We start from the raw sequence: 18,657 nt of genomic DNA, 5'->3' as shown, positions 1-18,657 counted from the left end.
GGCCCAGATCTTATGTGAGGCTTGGCTTAGATCCTAGTTTAGTTTAATAAAAAGTGTTTTCTTATTTTTTCTCTATTTTATAATGGTGTGGTCTTTAGTGAGACCTGAGATGTAGGTTTATTATTCCATTATCCAAACACCCAAATAATAGTTGTCTATAACTCTGTTATTGTTTTAGGTGTTTTATTTATGTGGTTTCTGGTTGGTTCTGCATCAGTTTAACTACATACGAAGGCACAGAAGTAGTCCAGATAATGGTATGTACTATGCATGTGGATTAAAGTTTGGGAGAATAAGCCTTTTATTTACAAGTATGCATTCATATACATAAACTGTTGTGTAAGAATAAACCGTTAAATAAACTCAGTTTTGAAATTAGGTTACTTTCAAAGTATAAAAATAATGTCTAGAGCATCTCTTTACCAGCAATTTTATGAACTCTATGAATGTAAATGCTACTCAGTGTATTAACAACCTGGTAACTGTTACAGCATATTAAATTACCTTTATGACTTTTTTATCATACTTTATAAAATCCCTTTACCATAAATTGTTTACATTAATGACCACATGCTAAATTTATGGTTTTATAAACTGTCTTTTTTCCCCAAGAATCCACCACAAGCACATGGGCGCACAAGTTTGCCGACTTCTGCAAAGAAATGCTGAGTCGTTACTGGATATTCTTAGTCATCGGTTTCCACATCGCCATAGCAACCGAAGGATATCCGACCGGAATTAAGTTTATTTACTTTTTCCTCTTCGTTCTCAACATAACTGCTTTTATTGTAAGTTTCTATTTAACAAACTGGTACCTATATCTATATGTAATGATATAAATAAAGGACATTTCTACGGAAGCTTTTACCTTATTTAATAACATGATTTACTCATTTCTGTAATCTCTATATTTTTGCCTATAATTTAACCTCATATATCATATATATGGGTGTTGACAATATAAAAGTATGTTAAGTACAAATGTACCTAAATATCTAAAGCAGAAATGCAAACATTCATTGGCCCTATATTATCCTTAATCTCAAATATTACTTTAAAAAACACACAAATCATTTTACACAACTTCTGGTAGAGGTTACTGGTTACTGTCTATCCTAGCAACACAATATATTCTATATGTCTAATGTAATGCATCAACACACCACCAAACAAAAGTAAATTTAGACCCAATATTACAAACATGTAACATGATCTTTTCTCTCTATATGCCACCTCATTTTACCTAAAGTTACAAACCTATATCTCCTTTTATTCCAAAGTCTCATGGCAGTATGATGCAATCTATATTTTCAATGTAACACACATTCCCAAACCGATGTCAATTTATACTTAATTTTATAAAAATGTACCAACTTTTTATTCCAGATCGATCTCATGGCAGTTATAATGCAATCTGTCTAATGTAATGCTTAAACACATTAACAACACAAAAGTAATTTTAGACTTAAAATTATAAGCATATATTACGTTTTATTCCCAGATCTCATGGCAGTTATACTTTGTTCTTTATGTCTAATGAAATGCATCAACACAATAGCAAAAAAATGAAAATAGCAAAAAAAATAAAAATAGCAAAAAAATGAAAATTTGTATGTTATAAGCAGTGGCGCAGCCAGGGGGGTTTCTGAGGTCGTGACCCCCCTTTTAAACCGAACAAATTTTTTTTTAATTTGGTTTTTATTATTTTTTGATTAAACCCTCCCCTTATTTTTTTCTGGCTGCGCCACTGGTTATAAGCATATATAACTTCTTTTATTCCAGGTCTCATGGCCTTTATATCGCAAAACACTCACTTTCTATTGGTTTGTTCTTCTATCTTACACCATGGTCGTCCTGGTAGTTATATACACCTACCAGTTTCAAAGCTTTCCCAATTATTGGAAACAACTCACAAACTTTGACGACAAGCAGTAAGTTGCATGGTGTTTATATGTTTGTATGTTTGTTGTATGTTATAACTACACCCATGTTATACCATCACTCACATAGTTGGATACTTTGAAACTCGTAAGCAGAAACGAGGTGTATGAAACAGAACACCCGTGTTAGAACAACTGTCGTTGCCCCGGAATGCGAGCATAAAGAAGTTACATACGTGGTAACTCGTAAGCTGGAACGCGGTGTATGAAACATAAAACACCCGTGTTAGAACAACTGTCGATGCCCCGCCATGCGGGGATGAATAAGTTACATTCATATTTTCACTTTGGTAGTGAGCATTAGGTGTATGAATACAACATGTGTGTCTGGTGTATAAGAATACACCCATGTTATAACTTAACAGTGAGAATAAGGTGTATGAATGCACCATCTGTGTCTGGTGTATAAAAAGACACTCATGTTATAACTTAACAGTGAGAATAAGGTGTATGAATACACCGTGTGTGTCTGGTGTATAAAAAGACACTCATGTTATAACTTAACAGTGAGAATAAGGTGTATGAATACACCGTGTGTGTCTGGTGTATAAAAAGACACTCATGTTATAACTCAACAGTGAGCATGAGGTGTATGAATTAACCTTATTACAAATGTTCTTAACATAATCCCAGGTTAGCAGATCTTGGTTTGATCCAATACACCAATGAAGGCCAACTACTGTTGTCGGTGATGTTACCTGCATTGTTTCTACTTGTGGTTATATTACAGCTTCATTATTTCAATGAAAGATTCCTGGAGGTAAAATATAAAACTATTTTGAATCATTTATAGCCTATATATATATATGCTTGATAGTAAAATAATTTTCGATATGTGGACCATGTAGGTAGCTAAACCCCACAAAACAAAGATTTAGGTGTATTTGTTACTTTTTTTTGATAATCGAGCACCATTTTATACATTGAAGGTAAATTTGTTAATCATATTTTAAAAGGGTAAATATGCAAAGGTTTTTTTTTATTTCGAAAAATTTTTATGTGACTATTTTTTTATATTATTGCGAATAATTTTTCTGGGATTATTTTTTATATTGTTGCGAATAATTTTTCCGGGATTATTTTTTATATTGTTGCGAATAATTTTCCGTGATTACCCCCCTCCCCCCAGGTAACAGGTTGGTGATATTTTTTTATATCCCCTAGGTAACAGGTCCCTCGAACCAGATCACTAGTATAGGTAGCGGTGGTGACGACCATTCGGTGGAGCTAGAGAATGAGGAATACGAGATGAACGAGTTACGTCGTGGTTTGTGTGAACAAGGTAGATTAATTCTTCATAATCATCATTGTTTAATTATTGTTACATTAAAAAATCATATTAATTGTTACATTATAAAATTATATTAATTGTTACATTATAAAATTATATTAATTGTTACATTATAAATCGTATTAATTGTTACATTATAAATCCTATTAATTGTTACATTATAAAATCGTATTAATTGTTACATTATAAAATCGTATTAATTGTTACATTATAAAATCGTATTAATTGTTACATTATAAAATCCTATTAATTGTGACACCGTTTTTATTTTAATTGTTACATAAATAATTATTTATTGCTATCAGTATAAATATATAATTGTTTCTATTCTATGTGGGTACCACAGTAGAATAGGGTGGGGAAAGATGGGACACTTTTTTATTCAATTTTCTCACCCAATTTGGTAGTAAACAAAGAACATTCAAAGAATTATAAAACTGTATCCTCACAACTCGCATAGACCGTTGTTAATTGTTTAAAACACGATCAGGGTATTTGGATATTTTTTGCTAAAGGTGTTTGTCTTACCCCACACTACTATATTATTAATTTACCATTACCAGTATTGATTCCATTCTGAAGTCATGTTTAATTAAAAGTGATTGCCTTATTTTTGAATTTGCTTATTTTATTACAATTTCTAAAACATTTAAAAATTTTTTTTCTATAATTCTCTTCTATTATTTGTTTTCTTTTTTCATAGAAGAAAAAGAGAATTGGTTTCAACGAAAATGTCGTAAAATGTGCCCTGTCATTGTGAGCGCTGCAAAAACTGTTGCGTCATTGTTTATTCGTGGATTAGAATTCCACGTTTGGAGGCTTGTGTTTATTACTGTGTTCTGTGCGGCCGCTTATAAGGTATTAATTACCATTATTTTTTATTCATTTAGTTGTTTATTTATCTCTTACAGTATCGAAAAATTAGGTTAATTAAAACAAGGAAGAAAAGGGTATTAGCATTATTTTGATTTCGTTGTTCTAACTTAAGTGTGGTTGGTTTATTCATATTTTACCTGATTGACTTGAATGAATGAATGTAACTTACTTTATCCTTGTGTGGCCGGAAAACGACAGTCTTTTTTTTAAGGGTGTTCGGTTTCATACACCTCGTGCCCGCTTACAAGTTATCACAATTTAATTTTTCGTTTGAACTATTTTAAAATTTTCTCTTGCGTAATGGGAGAGACGAAAATGTATAATTATTTATGTAATAACTAATAATATTATTATAACTGGACCCTTTTCCCTTACAGGTGTCTGCCATCTATGGTGTATACGTGATATTTTGGATTTGTTTATTACCTGCAAGAATCACCCACAGAGCCCTTTATGTTGTCACAATCATCTCAGTTTCGATCATTATTCTCGGAAACATGTTCTTTCAACTTCAGTTTATCTCGCCGGAACTTAAATATAATTGCACTTTTAATTCTTATGTAAGTAGGGTGTATAAGAAGATACATTGTAACTCGACAGTAAGCATGAGGTGTATGAATACACCATGTGTGTCTGGTGTATAAGAAGACACCCATGTTATAACTTGACAGTGAGCATGAGGTGTATGAATACACCATGCATGTCTGTTGTATAAGAAGACACCAATGTTATAACTCGACAATGAGCATGAGGTGTATGAATACACCATGCATGTCTGTTGTATAAGAAGACACCAATGTTATAACTCGACAATGAGCATGAGGTGTATGAATACACCATGCATGTCTGTTGTATAAGAAGACACCAATGTTATAACTCGTCAGTGAGCATGAGGTGTATGAATACACCAACATGTGTGTCTTGTGTATAAGAAGACACCCATGTTATAACTTGACAGTGAGCATGAGGTATATATGAATACACCATGTGTGTCTGGTGTATAAGAAGACACCCATGTTATAACTTGACAGTAAGCTTATTTGTGTTTATCAGCAATTGACAGTAAGCTTATTTGTGTTTATCAGCAATTGACAGTAAGCTTATTTGTGTTTATCAGCATTTTATTTAATTTTTTTTAATTTTTACCGACAGGGCAACATGAAAGTCATTGAATATGAGATGTTGAATTGGATCGGAATTTTTAAGATGAATCAAAATGGAGCTTATTTTAACCATGTTAATGTATGTGTTTATGTGGTTTAGTTATGCTATATGTATTGTAGCCGGTGGGAACTAGAGTAACTGATCCATGGTTGTCACTTTTTAGTTGGTCTTATTATGTGCTCATTCATTACAGCTCTGCACTCTTGTTAAACACATGCACTACCAAGTACCTTTTAAATTATAATATAACATTGCCATTTTTTTCTACATCTTGATCTGGTTCGGTTTATATATCCATAGTTTCCCATCATTATCATAAAAATACAACTCAATTTTTTCCCGGTTTTGTGTGAAATTTCAATTCTTTTTTAACATTTTTGTTAAAATTTAATGTTTGAAATTTGGATTCAGTCATTATGATCTTATACCATTTACAATAACCCTTTTTTATGACATCACAGGGGTTCATGGCGATAATTTTGATGATTTTATTCGAGCGAGTGATTATGCTCCGTCAGCAATGGCACCTCAAGTGGCGAAACATTGTGCAGCCAACCATGACAGCGTTCTACCCAACCGTGACGTGGCAAGAACTCGATTTGGGAATCGTGGAGTTTCTAAAATATTTTGTGAATTTTGCTTTTTACAAATTTGGGGTTGAGGTAAGATCTCTATTATTTGGAGGTTTGTGTTTAGGGGGTTTACCCATGTTGTATTAGTGTGCGTCATTGAAGACCTCACCCTTATAGAATAGAATCTCTATTATTGAGTGTCTATAAACTGCGTCAGTGGGGTCTAGATGGTAGCACCCTGGGTGTTGGGGTAATAGACCTACATCCCAGGTTTCAGGTGTGCCTCACTGAAGACCTCACCCTTATAGAATAGAATCTCTATTATTGAGTGTATATAAACTGCGTCAGTGGGGTCTAGATGGTAGCACCCTGGGTGTTGGGGTAATATACCTACATCCCAGGTTTCAGGTGTGCCTCACTGAAGACCTCACCCTTATAGAATAGAATCTCTATTATTGAGTGTATATAAACTGCCTCAGTGGGGTCTAGATGGTAGCACCCTGGGTGTTGGGGTAATAGACCTACATCCCAGGTTTCAGGTGTGCCTCACTGAAGACCTCACCCTTATAGAATAGAATCTCTATCATTGAGCGTCTATAAACTGCCTCAGTGGGGTCTAGATGGTAGCACTCTGGGTGTTGGGGTAATAGACCTACATCCCAGGTCTCAGGTATGCCTCACTGAAGACCTCACCCTTATAGAATAGGATCTATAGTATTGAGTGTCTATAACTGCCTCAGTGGGGTCTAGATAAAGCTTTAATACTAAAGCAAAGAGATATATTGTAACTATGATTATATTTTGATATATTTTAACTGTCATTTCAAATTTTATACTTTGTTTTATATTTGACCTAAATATCTTTGAATTTATTTTCAGGCTTGCTTTGTAATGAGTGTTGTCACAGTGTGGGTGCGTGCAGACATGTATGCTGTTGTATATGCATTGCTTCTTATTATTGCACTCAGTTTGAAGACAAGACTATCATTGCACAGGTAACTTATTATTCTTAACTTGGATATCCCGGGTTCAAGGCTCACTGAAGTAACTGTGTGGTTGGAAAGATTGTAGAATTTAGCTGATGGATGATTATGTGTATTAAAGTCATGTCTACTTATCCGCACACTGTAATAGCTTCGGCAGCTCGACTGTGGGCATGGGAGTGGCAACCATGGATAAGTCACTCAAGTTCCCACCCACGAGGATATAAATGACCAAACCAACCAAAAGTCATGCCTGCTTATCCACACACTACAATAGCTTCAGCAGCTCGACTGTGGGCATGGGAGTGGCAACCATGGATAAGTCACTCAAGTTCCCACCCACGAGAATATAAATGACCAAAAACTTAAAATACACAACATTATTTTCTCCTAACCAGGTACTGGAAGTTTTACTCGATCATCCTCCTGTTTCTCCTAATATTGCAATACTTGATCTGCATTGGAATGCCACCTGTATGGTGTGTATGTAAGTTGCTTGTTATTTATTTTAATTTTATTATTTTTACATATATGGTGCCACCATTATTGGCGTATGCGTCTTTGGGCAAGACACTTAAATTGCTCTAACGCAGTGGTCACTTGGTTTGTCCAAAATATCATCAATATAATAAAAAAAATGTCACAATCTGCAACAAAATTACTTATGTGTTGAATAAGTGGGCACGTGGTGTATGAGACAGCCCGAACTCAAGTGTCTCATGGCTGATACTCCTATTCTCCACCAAATAAATAGCCTAGAATCGTCAATAAATCCTGTAATAATATATAAAAACTAACCCTCGTTACAACACAGCCCACAACTATCCATGGTTGGTATTTGGTTCGAATGAAACGGAACGCGATCGTTTAGTTCGTTGGATGTTTCTTCCCGATTACCTCGTGCTTAAGAATAGCACCATTCTTATAGGTATGTTGTTTCTATGTTTTGTGTCTTTCATTATGCCATAAAAAATAATGTTTATGTGAAAAGTGCCATATTTCATAATTCATAATGACATATTTCATAACGTTTATGTGAAAAGACTGTTATTATTTTTATTTATCCTTGTTTATGCGTTAAGTTGTTTATGCGTTAAGTTGTTTATGTGTTAAGTTGTTTATGCGTTAAGTTATAATTTATTGTTGTGGTTTTTATATTCACAATCAGCAGATGTTACATAAAATGTGTTCTACATTGTTAACTAAATTACAACTAAAAAGTCTACCATGATAGCAGGGGCAAGTTACATACTTAGTAACTAATAAGGAAACAAAGTATAACGACTGTGATTTCCCCCCAACGAGGATAAAAAAGTTACACTTCCGGCGCCGTGGCATAGTGGTTAGCGCGACTGCCTGGTAACCCAGAGGTAATGGGTTCAAGGCTCGTCGCTGCTACCATTGTGGGCGTATGTGTCCTTGGGCAAGACACTCACGGCAATTGCTCCATCCCAGTGGTCACTAATAGTTTGTCCAATTTATCAGCCATAAATAAAAAGAATCCAAAAACATATAATCACCCACAAAGTAACATACATGGTAACTCATAAGCTGGCACGAGGTGCTAAACCCATGTGATAACGACTGTTGTTTTCCGGCCTCGCGAGGGTAAAGTAAGTTACATTCATTCATTCGTTCATTCATTCATTCATGTCATAATATTTATTCATTTTCAGCTGATTTCTTCCAATTCTTGTTTATTGTGAGTCAGCTATATGTGTTTGAATGGGAGAAAAGTGGTTGGGAGCGTTATGGGGGTGATAACTCCTACTTGACGGGTGCGGAGCTTGACCATGTGACCATTGGCACCAACCCAAGGAAAAATTTTATGTTAAAAAAGTAATTTGTTTGTTTTTATTAAAATTTAATATTTTTAATATTAAGTTTTTGAAAAGTTTTATGAATATATTTTTTTTAAATTGTTTTCAGCTTTAGATACTTTTTGTTGTTGTCGACTTTTTTTAAAATATTTGATTAAGTTATAACTATTGTTTTTCTAGGACTAAATATTTTACTGTGACATCACAGAGCACGCTCATTGTTAGATCAATTGAAGTCGTTTGTCTTCAAATACATGATATGGGTTTCTATGGCGATGGTGTTTATCGCTGGGACGACAAGAATTTCACTTTTCTGCCTCGGTTACATCGTCGCGTTCTTTTACCTTCTATCTAAGCAACAAGAGTTGTTGCTGGGGAAACCAAGTCGACTGCTTAAAGTTTGGAACGTAGTGTTAGGTGGGCATGGGTTGTTTTAATTGGATCTAGATGGTAGCTGTCTGAATGTAACTTACTTTATCCTTATGTGGTCGGGAAACGACAGTCGTAATAACACGGGTATTCATACACCTCGTGCAAACTTACGATGAACCATGTATGATACCTTGTGGGTGATTTTTTCATTTTTTTTATGTATGGCTGATAATTTGGACCTAATTAGTGACCACTGGGTTGGAGCAATTGCCGTTAAGTGTCTTGCCCAAGGACACATACGCCCGCAATGGTAGCAACGACGAGCCTTGAACCCATTACCTCTGGGTTACATGCAGCCGCGCTTACCAACTGTGCTACATCGCCGGACGATCTATAAGGACTATCTAAATTGTCAGCCATAGATAAACAAAGAAAAATCCGAAAATAATCACCCACAAAGTTACGTACCTGGTAACTCGCAAGCAGGCACAAGGTGTATGAACACCCCTGTTATAACGACTGTCGTTCCCCGCCATGCGAGGATAAATAAGTTACATACATGGTAACTTGTAAGCCTACATAAGGTGTATGAATTAAAAAACCTGTGTTATAACGACTGTCATTGCTCTGTCACTTAAAATGAAATAAGACACATTTGTTTATTCACTCTGTAGGTTGGGGTAAGAAACCTACATCCCAGGTCTCAGGTGTGCCTGTTAGGGTAACTGGGATAATAATAGACCTCCTTCCCAAAGCTTTGTAAATTAGACCAAGTTCAAACGTATGTACTTTATATTTTTCAGGTTACAATGTTGCCGTTATAACTTTGAAGATAAGTTTGCAAATTGCATCATGTGTTTATATTGAGACATTACAAGAAAACGCATGCGCAGTGGTGCAACTGTTTAGCCTTGTGTGTTCAAAAAGTGGAGCCTATGGGTTACAAGGTGAGTATTTTTAGTGTTAAAAAAAACGGACACTTTTGTAGTTGTATATAAGCAGGTTATCAGTTACAATCTTTCTTTCTGTCTTTGCGCTTTTGAATTCTACTCCGACTATCGTGACCGTAGAAATAAAATAAAGCCATTTATTCATGTAATTACCTTATATAATATTACGCTTTTCTTTGCTTATTACCAACACATAAGTAACCTGTAACCACAAATATATTTCAGTTGCTGCAACATCCACGTGTGAGTTATCGTACACCAACTCCGGGCTTACATGGGATTTTATATGTTTTCTATTCCTCCTAATCCAACGAAGAATTTTCTCGTCGTATTATTTTCTTCATGTAACGGAAGATTTAAAGATATCACTGAAACTTGCAGCAAGGTATGTGTTGTGGGGTTAAGAGGTCCCTGGTTCAAGGCTCACTGCTGCTGCTTTGATTGGTAATGCATTTTATTCCGTTTACATCAAAGCTCTTGTTGCCTAGCTTCGGGGAAGTGACACACTTCAATATCTGTTGAAGTTTATGCGGTAACATTCTGGGTGTTGGGGTAAAGTGACCACTCTGGCCTAAATCCTAGGTCTCATGGCGTGCTACCCTGTGGGACCTCACCCATACAGAATAATAGTATGTAGAGTTCATGTGTGCTGTGTTATGAAGAGCAGAAGAGGTCTCTGGTTCAAGACTTAACAATGCTGGTGGCAGCATGTGTATTCTTTAACAAGATATTGAATAAAGTTGCTGTATCCCTGTGGTTACTAATGGGTTGTTTAGTGATGTTAACTCATCCAATAACTGTGCATAGGGGTGCAACAAAGCCTATGGTCATAGGGGTGACTATGGAAAATCCCATTTATAGTTTACAATATCTTTGTTAATATATAATATCTATACTAATATTAATATATGATATTTATGTTAATATATGATATCTATGACAGGGGAGCAGAACTATTCAACGACAAATTAATCGAAGACGTGAAAGAAAGAGAGAGCGTCGTACAAGAAAGTTTAAGTGCGCTTAAATCTTCGTAAGTTTAAAAACTTTACCAAATTGCTTATTATGGTCAGGTTTTCATCGTAAATACATTGTATAGTAGGGTGGTGGAAGATGGGACACATTTTCATTCGATTTTCTCGTCACATTTGGTAGTAAACAAAGAACAATAAAAGAATTATAAAACCGCTTACTCACGACTTCTATAGACCGTTGTTAATCGTTAAAACACGATTAGGATATTTGGATATTATGTGCTAAAGGTGTCCCATCTTCCCCCACCCTGCTATATTTTGTACAAGTGAGATTGTACAGTCGTGTATGCAAATAGCCCATAATATATGCAAAAGTTGGGCCATAACCAAAACAGAAGATATGTTTTTTTGTGTATTATAAAAATGGGGGTATATAAGTACATACATACTAAACCAAAGACATACCACATAAATTATATATGAATGAATTCTAATTACTTCATCCCCGCCGGGAAGCCACAGTCGTTATAAACGGGTGTTCTTGAACCCATTTTCTCTGGGTTAGATGCATTTGCCTATTATAAATATATAAGTATTTAATAAGTATATAAGTATAAGTATATTTGTTATAAGTATTTGCCTATTATAAATGACTATTAAATATATTCATAAAATTTACACCCACTATATAGGCAAATACTTACATTTCATTATTATCTAGAATGAAAAGCATCAAGAACAGATATAGGTTGCTACGTAAAGGTTTACCCCCGCCTACTACTCACACTGAAGGTAAGATGGAAAGTTACAATTTATAACGGAAAACTACAAAATCTTGATGAAATTTTTGGAAAATATAACTAAAAACTAAATTTTTTTTTTTTTTAAATGATAACAATTGAATTAATCTGTTTACATATATTAGTATAAACCTAACTACATCAACAATACATATATTGTATTCTGTTATTATTATTTCGCTTTCCTAATCCATACTTGCTAGTTTAATCTATTTTATATTTACTGTAGCAAAATACTACAGAAGTTTTTAAGAAACTTTAAAAATATCGCCAGAAGTTCTCACATTTCAATGTCAATTGACATCGTTTTTATAAATTCCAGTCGATAATGGTATGTGAAAGTATTAACTTAACCGTATTTGTGTGCATTGTATTCCATTATTTATATTTTTACAAGAGTTCCCAATCTATATTTGGTAGTTTAAAATGTGTTGTCTATTATACCTTATTGTCACTTAACCGATATTTCAAAGTAGTTTATAACCTCAGCTACAAGGTCAGGGGATTATTATATGTTTGATGAAGAGGAACATGAGAGAAAAGAAATAAAGGAAACAAAAGATGAAATTATGGATCCCATTAAGGTTTCTATGTTTTATATATATGTTTTCCATGGGATGCTGCATTTGTATGTTTGGGTAATGCTCCAACCCTTGCCTACTTCTCCACTCTTTGTGTATGGTGCTGTGGCTCAGTGATTAGGTGCTTGATACCTATGCTGATAGGTATGTGTGGCTTTTGGCAAGACAATTAACATATATTGTATTATTAGTATTAGCCCAGTGGTTAACCGACCGCGTAGCACCCTGGGTGTTTGGCCATGGCCGCATTGAAGCCTAAATTCCAGGTCCCATGGCTTCCCTTACTATAGAAACTCACCCGTATAGAATATATGTGTTGGGGAATGAGCCAACTCTGGTCTATGTCTTATGCTATACAGCCATATAGAATGCAATCATACATAACCATTACACAAACATAACATTATCACAGATGCTTCACAAACTTGGTACTGTAGGAATCGATGAAACATTGGTTGAAAGGAAGGAAGATAAGAAGAAACTGACTGAAGGTTCGTTCTATGATGTCATAGTGGCTACTATGATGCTCGTTCTATGGTGTCATAGCGGCTATTATGATGCTACGTTTTATCAGTCATTTTTTCAACAGATAAATTTTTTTATCTGTGTTGTGTTTTAACGACCTTTATTTGGTTGTTGATTAATTGTTGTATGATGTCATAGTGGCTATTATGATGCTTCAGTTTAGCAGTCATGTTTTCAAAGGATAATTTTTATCCGTTTTTATCTGTATTGTGTTTTAACGACCTTTATTTTGTTGTTATTTAATTGTTGTCTCGTTCATTTTTACAAAATACTTGTGAAGTCAGGACTTTTATTTCTTATCCTCGCATTTGTTTGATATTTATTTTATAATATTTAGATTCAGAAGTGACACATCATGCTCACGAAGATGATACTCACAATGAAGCCACTCATGATGAAACCACTCATGAAGATGATCATGACTCAGATGATCATGAAAGTGATCACGATGCATGTGAGGATGAAGTTGATGGAAAAAAACAAAAAACTTTCTTTGGTAAATATGTTCCATATAATTCTTATGTGAATTTGTTCTAACTGCTAAGGTATGATGTAAACGAGCAAGATAATATACAATAGCTTGTATAATATATAATGTACTGATGGTTTTCTCTCTTAATATAGCAACGTTACTATACTTTGTACAAGAAAACAATCACCCATAAAGTTACATACGTGGTAACTCATTGGCGGAAACAGAACTCGTGGTATAACGACTGTCATTGCCCCCCATACGAGGATTAATAAGTTACATTTATTTATTCTTACTTTATCTTTCCATGTTCATACAGAATCATTAAAACAATGTTGGAAATTGGTTTGCGAGTTCGTTTTATCGGGAGTTGATTATCTGACGTTGAAACTGAACAAAGGAAACCTCGATTATCGAAACGTAACGTTGAGGTTGGAGTCCGAGAAAGATGAGATTAGTAGGAAGAAGTTTAAAGAAGAGGTTGGTTGTGGTGTCATAATGTATTGTTGTGATGTCATATTGTTTTTTTCGCAGCTTACGAAAAGTTAAAAGTAGATTCAAAATTGGGTTTATAAAGCTTTACTATTAATGTATGCTTAGTACTTCAAAAATTCCCAGTTTTGTAGTGTGGTTGTGCTTTAGCTATATCATAATACACCAATTGTTACAGAGGTCGCCTCGGGGTTCAACTGAAGTTGCTGTTGACGTAAACAATGACCATAATGATGCCATAGACGTGGATGGAATAACAATTGAAAGGTGATTATATGCATTGTTATGTAATAATGTAGGTATATTACTCCAACGCCCAGGGTGCTACCATCTAGACCCCACTGAGGCAGTTTATAGACACTCAATAATAGAGATTCTATTCTATAAGGGTGAGGTCTCCAGTGAGGCACACCTGAGACCTGGGGTGTAGGTCTATTACCCCAACACCCAGGGTGCTACCATCTAGACCCCACCGAGGCAGTTTATAGACACTCAATAATAGAGATTCTATTCTATAAGGGTGAGGTCTCCAGTGAGGCACACCTGAGACCTGGGATGTAGGTCTATTACCCCAACACCCAGGGTGCTACCATCTAGACCCCACCGAGGCAGTTTATAGACACTCAATAATAGAGATTCTATTCTATAAGGGTGAGGTCTCCAGTGAGGCACACCTGAGACCTGGGGTGTAGGTCTATTACCCCAACACCCAGGGTGCTACCATCTAGACCCCACCGAGGCAGTTTATAGACACTCAATAATAGAGATTCTATTCTATAAGGGTGAGGTCTCCAGTGAGGCACACCTGAGACCTGGGGTGTAGGTCTATTACCCCAACACCCAGGGTGCTACCATCTAGACCCCACTGAGGCAGTTTATAGACACTCAATAATAGAGATTCTATTCTATAAGGGTGAGGTCTACAGTGAGGCACACCTGAGACCTGGGATGTAGTTTCTATATTAACGTCTCACCTATATTATCCACAGCAATGCTTGTACAGAGGAAACTGAATGGAAAGATTTAGCTGCGATTGAATTTGATAAGGACCAACACTGGATACTGAGATTCTTCTATTCATTCTGGTGAAAAGTCTTATATACTATTATGATATCATTATAAGGAATTTATAAGCTGAGGTCCAATGAAAATGCACATAAAGGAGTCTAACCAAAGAACACAGGGTTTCCTGCTTAATGTTGCTGCCATTGGCGACATGTCGTCTTTGGGAATTGCCAAGACACTTAACAGACATTGCTCTAACCAAGAGGTCACCTGTTTTCCTTCCATGCTGTGATACCTTCTAATTCCAACTTTAAACTTACACACACTCCTCACCAAGTTTTTAATAATCATGTTGTAATTTATTCTGATCCAATTCTCATGTCCCATGCCATACTACAGTGTAATGTAGACCTTTTAATTTTAACACCAAAAACCTCAACATAAAACTAACCCCCTACCTCCCCCCACAGGTTTGTTATAATCTCACGCACGGACGTTGTGTGTTACTTTCTTTTCATCCTTAACCTAATGTTGGATTCTTCCATTCTGTCACTTGTTCTTCCCCTTGCTGTCTTCTTCTGGGCAAGTTTCTGCATTCCAAGACCGACCACCAAGTTTTGGAACTTCTCCATCGTTTATTTGCAGGTTAGCGAGGAAACCTTTACAATGGTTTTTTTAAGCATAATTTAGGAATATATGTTAACTCTATTGTACTTAATTGGGCGCCAATGGTTAGTTGCTTACAGTGGCACAGCCAGGGGTTTAGGGTGTCGCGACCCCCCCCCCCCTTTTAAACCCCCCAAAAAAATAAATTAAAAAAAAAATAATAATAATATTGAAAATTTTTTGATTAAACAACTTCTGTATATTATTTAGGCCATAAATTACTTATATGTTACATTGTTACCCCAACACCTAGGCTGCTTATATATATTTTTAAATAAACAAGTGTCTAAAAATTTAAAATAAATTAAAGTGACCCAATAAATAAACACACCAAAAAATAAATCGTAGTGAATTTAGTTTTCCAATGTTTTAACCAACAAAAAACAAAAAACAAAACATCTTAAAATATGTTAACATTTCAGTTAGTGATCGTGGTTCGTTTCATCTTCCAATTCGAGTTCTTCCCGTGGAACAGCCAGGAGGAGATGAATCTTCATCAGAACGAACCTTTCTGGTGGCCGAGGTTCATCGGGATTGAACAATCTTCTTCGTGGATGGTGATGGATCTTCTGCAACTGCTGGCCGTGGTGTTCCATGTCTCTGTACTAAAGGTGAGGCAGTACATAAAATAAATGTTACTAATTTATCCTCGGCGGAAATTCTTCCATGTGTCTGGTCTTCTTTCTGTGTTAAAGTAGGTCAAAATATGAGATTAGTCCCTGTTTCAGTTTTAAAGGGGAGAGGGGTTAGTACTTGAATGTATGAAGAAACTTCATTATTCTCGCATATTGGGGCAACGACAGTCGTTATAACACTGGTGTTCTGTTTAATACACCTCTTGCCCACTTATGAGTTACCATGTATGTAACTTATTTATCCCTGCATGGCGGGGCAAGCCATATAAATAAACACTCAGAAACAAATGGATCCCATTATCTGCTAAGACTCTGTGTTTCTGTATTTCAAATAGCAGACTTTATTTTATTTTTACTTTGTCTTCATTAGCGTCCAAGCCCGTACTCTATGTTTAAGGTGAGAAGGTGTTGGTGTTTCATGGCTAGCCATGCTTGTCACTATCATGCTTAAGCTTATGTATTGGTTAGTTTGGTCATTTATATCCTCGTGGGTGGGAACTTGAGTGACTTATCCATGGTTGCCACTCCCATGCCCACAGTCGAGTTGCTGAAGCTATTGCAGTGTGTGGATAAGCAGACATGACTTTTGGTTAGTTTGGTCATTTATATCCTCGTGGGTGGGAACTTGAGTGACTTATTCGCGGTTGCCACTCCCATGCCTACAGTCTGAGTTGCTGAAGCTATTGCAGTGTGTGGATAAGCAGACATGACTTTTGGTTGGTTTGGTCATTTATATCCTCGTGGGTGGGAACTTGAGTGACTTATCCATGGTTGCCACTCCCATGCCTACAATTACGAAAAATTGTTATTGTTATATTGTTTTTCTGACAAAGGTCCATGGATTGTGGGATTCTAAAGAAGAAAGTGGTGATTATGATGTCATAAATGAGACAGAGGTTGCTCCCACTACTTCTCATGAAGCAGAAGGGGGAGTAATAGAAGAAACAAACCAGGAGCAAGGAGGAGAAAAAGTGGGAGCAAAAAAGAAACCAAAGAAAGATAAATCTGGAATGGACAAGTAAGTTGAATGGTTATAGTACTCAGGTATTTTACAACCAAAGGATGTCAGGTTCAAGGCTCGATGCCGCCATAATAGGGATGTATATGTGTCCTTGGCAAGAAACTTACAGCAGTTGCTCCAACCTAGTATTAATGTGTTATGCTATAACGACTGTCGTTTTCCGGTCACACAAGGATAAAGCAATATACATTCATTCAATCACATTCAGTAAATACAATGTAATAAACCTATCTTTCCAGATTTCTACATTACTGTCAGCAGCCCTACTTCCTCTACACTTCTGTATTGAACCAACAATTCCTATCAATAACCGACGTATATGTGTGGATATTCCTATGTGATGTCATCAACTTCATTATCATCGTGTTTGGGTATTGGGCGTTTGGGGTAAGACGGTTTTGTATTTATAATACTGTGGGGTAAGATGGGTTTGTATGTATAATACTGTGGGGTAAGATGGGTTTGTATATTGGACGTTTGGGGTAAGATGGGTTTTGTATGTATAATACTGTGGGGTAAGATGGGTTTTGTATGTATAATACTGTGGGGTGAGACGGTTTTGTATATTGGTTGTTTGGGGTAAGATGGGTTTTGTATGTATAATACTGTGGGGTAAGACGGTTTTGTATAGTGTATTGTAGGGTAAGATGGATACCATTAGAACATAATATTCTATGTTTCCTGACCGTGTTTTAACAATTAAAAACACTAAGTCATGAGGACACACTTATGTATTACCCCAACCTACTATATAATAGATTTATTTTAAAGTTTTGTATTGTAAAATTTAGATCACATTTATTTATTTTCCAAGATACACAGCTACGATAAGTATTATAACCTAATATGGGCCTGTTTATTTTTTAATAACCTCCTTATTACATCACAAGGCATATTCATCGCAACAAACAAACGTTGTGTCCGATCTTCAATCCAACCAAGTTCCCACTGGTTTCCTTGTAATGCTGTTGATACAGGTATGGCTGTAATAAGTGGTGCAGCCAAGGGGGTTTAGGGTGTCACGGGTGTATGAAAACGGAACACCAGGGTTATACCGACTGTCGTTGTCCCGCCATGCGAGGATAAATAAGTTACATATGGTAACTCGTAAGCGGGCGCGATGTTTATGGAACAGAACACCAGTGTTATAACAACAGTCGTTGCCCCGCCGTGCGAGGATAAATAAGTTACATACTTGGTAACTTGTAAGCCAACACGAGGTGTATGAAACAGAACACCGGTGTTTTAACAACTGTTAAACAATTTATTAATACAATGTTAAATGTAATGATTTCTACCAATTACCTAACTACCTGTCATTGCGTCGTAAGTTACACACTGGCTAACTTGTAAGTGGGCACAATAGCGACTGTCGTTGCCCCCCCACTTAAGGATAAATAAGTTACATATATGGTAACTTGTAAGTAGCATGAGGTGTATGAAACAGAACACCCGTGTTATAACGACTGTCGTTGCCCCGCCATGTGAGGATAAATAAGTTACATACGTGGTAACTCG

At 35.9% G+C, this 18,657-nt stretch overlaps 1 protein-coding gene across 6 annotated transcripts in view; it reads left to right on the top strand.

Moving 5' to 3' along the window:
- The window catches only part of LOC100181562 (piezo-type mechanosensitive ion channel component 1-like), a 39,708-nt gene that overhangs the window by 11,604 nt on the left and 9,447 nt on the right, over nucleotides 1–18,657 (top strand). For 4 of the 6 annotated variants that reach the window (XM_026835088.1, XM_018812426.2, XM_026835085.1 and 1 more), the window contains 28 exons: nucleotides 179–257; nucleotides 613–788; nucleotides 1,783–1,931; nucleotides 2,574–2,700; nucleotides 3,105–3,222; nucleotides 3,935–4,089; nucleotides 4,485–4,667; nucleotides 5,260–5,349; nucleotides 5,733–5,933; nucleotides 6,723–6,838; nucleotides 7,225–7,313; nucleotides 7,641–7,754; nucleotides 8,503–8,665; nucleotides 8,855–9,063; nucleotides 9,822–9,965; nucleotides 10,194–10,353; nucleotides 10,912–11,001; nucleotides 11,664–11,734; nucleotides 12,232–12,326; nucleotides 12,736–12,814; nucleotides 13,186–13,344; nucleotides 13,640–13,800; nucleotides 13,991–14,079; nucleotides 14,802–14,897; nucleotides 15,288–15,462; nucleotides 15,906–16,094; nucleotides 16,952–17,136; nucleotides 17,379–17,526. In XM_026835088.1, coding sequence (XP_026690889.1) covers nucleotides 179–257; nucleotides 613–788; nucleotides 1,783–1,931; nucleotides 2,574–2,700; nucleotides 3,105–3,222; nucleotides 3,935–4,089; nucleotides 4,485–4,667; nucleotides 5,260–5,349; nucleotides 5,733–5,933; nucleotides 6,723–6,838; nucleotides 7,225–7,313; nucleotides 7,641–7,754; nucleotides 8,503–8,665; nucleotides 8,855–9,063; nucleotides 9,822–9,965; nucleotides 10,194–10,353; nucleotides 10,912–11,001; nucleotides 11,664–11,734; nucleotides 12,232–12,326; nucleotides 12,736–12,814; nucleotides 13,186–13,344; nucleotides 13,640–13,800; nucleotides 13,991–14,079; nucleotides 14,802–14,897; nucleotides 15,288–15,462; nucleotides 15,906–16,094; nucleotides 16,952–17,136; nucleotides 17,379–17,526 — 3,810 coding nt within the window. Of the gene's footprint in view, nucleotides 1–178; nucleotides 258–612; nucleotides 789–1,782; nucleotides 1,932–2,573; nucleotides 2,701–3,104; nucleotides 3,223–3,934; nucleotides 4,090–4,484; nucleotides 4,668–5,259; nucleotides 5,350–5,732; nucleotides 5,934–6,722; nucleotides 6,839–7,224; nucleotides 7,314–7,640; nucleotides 7,755–8,502; nucleotides 8,666–8,854; nucleotides 9,064–9,821; nucleotides 9,966–10,193; nucleotides 10,354–10,911; nucleotides 11,002–11,663; nucleotides 11,735–12,231; nucleotides 12,327–12,735; nucleotides 12,815–13,185; nucleotides 13,345–13,639; nucleotides 13,801–13,990; nucleotides 14,080–14,801; nucleotides 14,898–15,287; nucleotides 15,463–15,905; nucleotides 16,095–16,951; nucleotides 17,137–17,378; nucleotides 17,527–18,029; nucleotides 18,117–18,657 lie in introns of all 6 variants that reach the window. The other 2 variants (XM_026835086.1, XM_026835087.1) reach the window with 2 other exon arrangements.

This window comes from Ciona intestinalis, chromosome 7 (genome assembly GCF_000224145.3).
Source record: "Ciona intestinalis chromosome 7, KH, whole genome shotgun sequence".
Taxonomy (NCBI): domain Eukaryota; kingdom Metazoa; phylum Chordata; class Ascidiacea; order Phlebobranchia; family Cionidae; genus Ciona; species Ciona intestinalis.
This window is presented reverse-complemented; position numbering and strand designations above follow the sequence as displayed.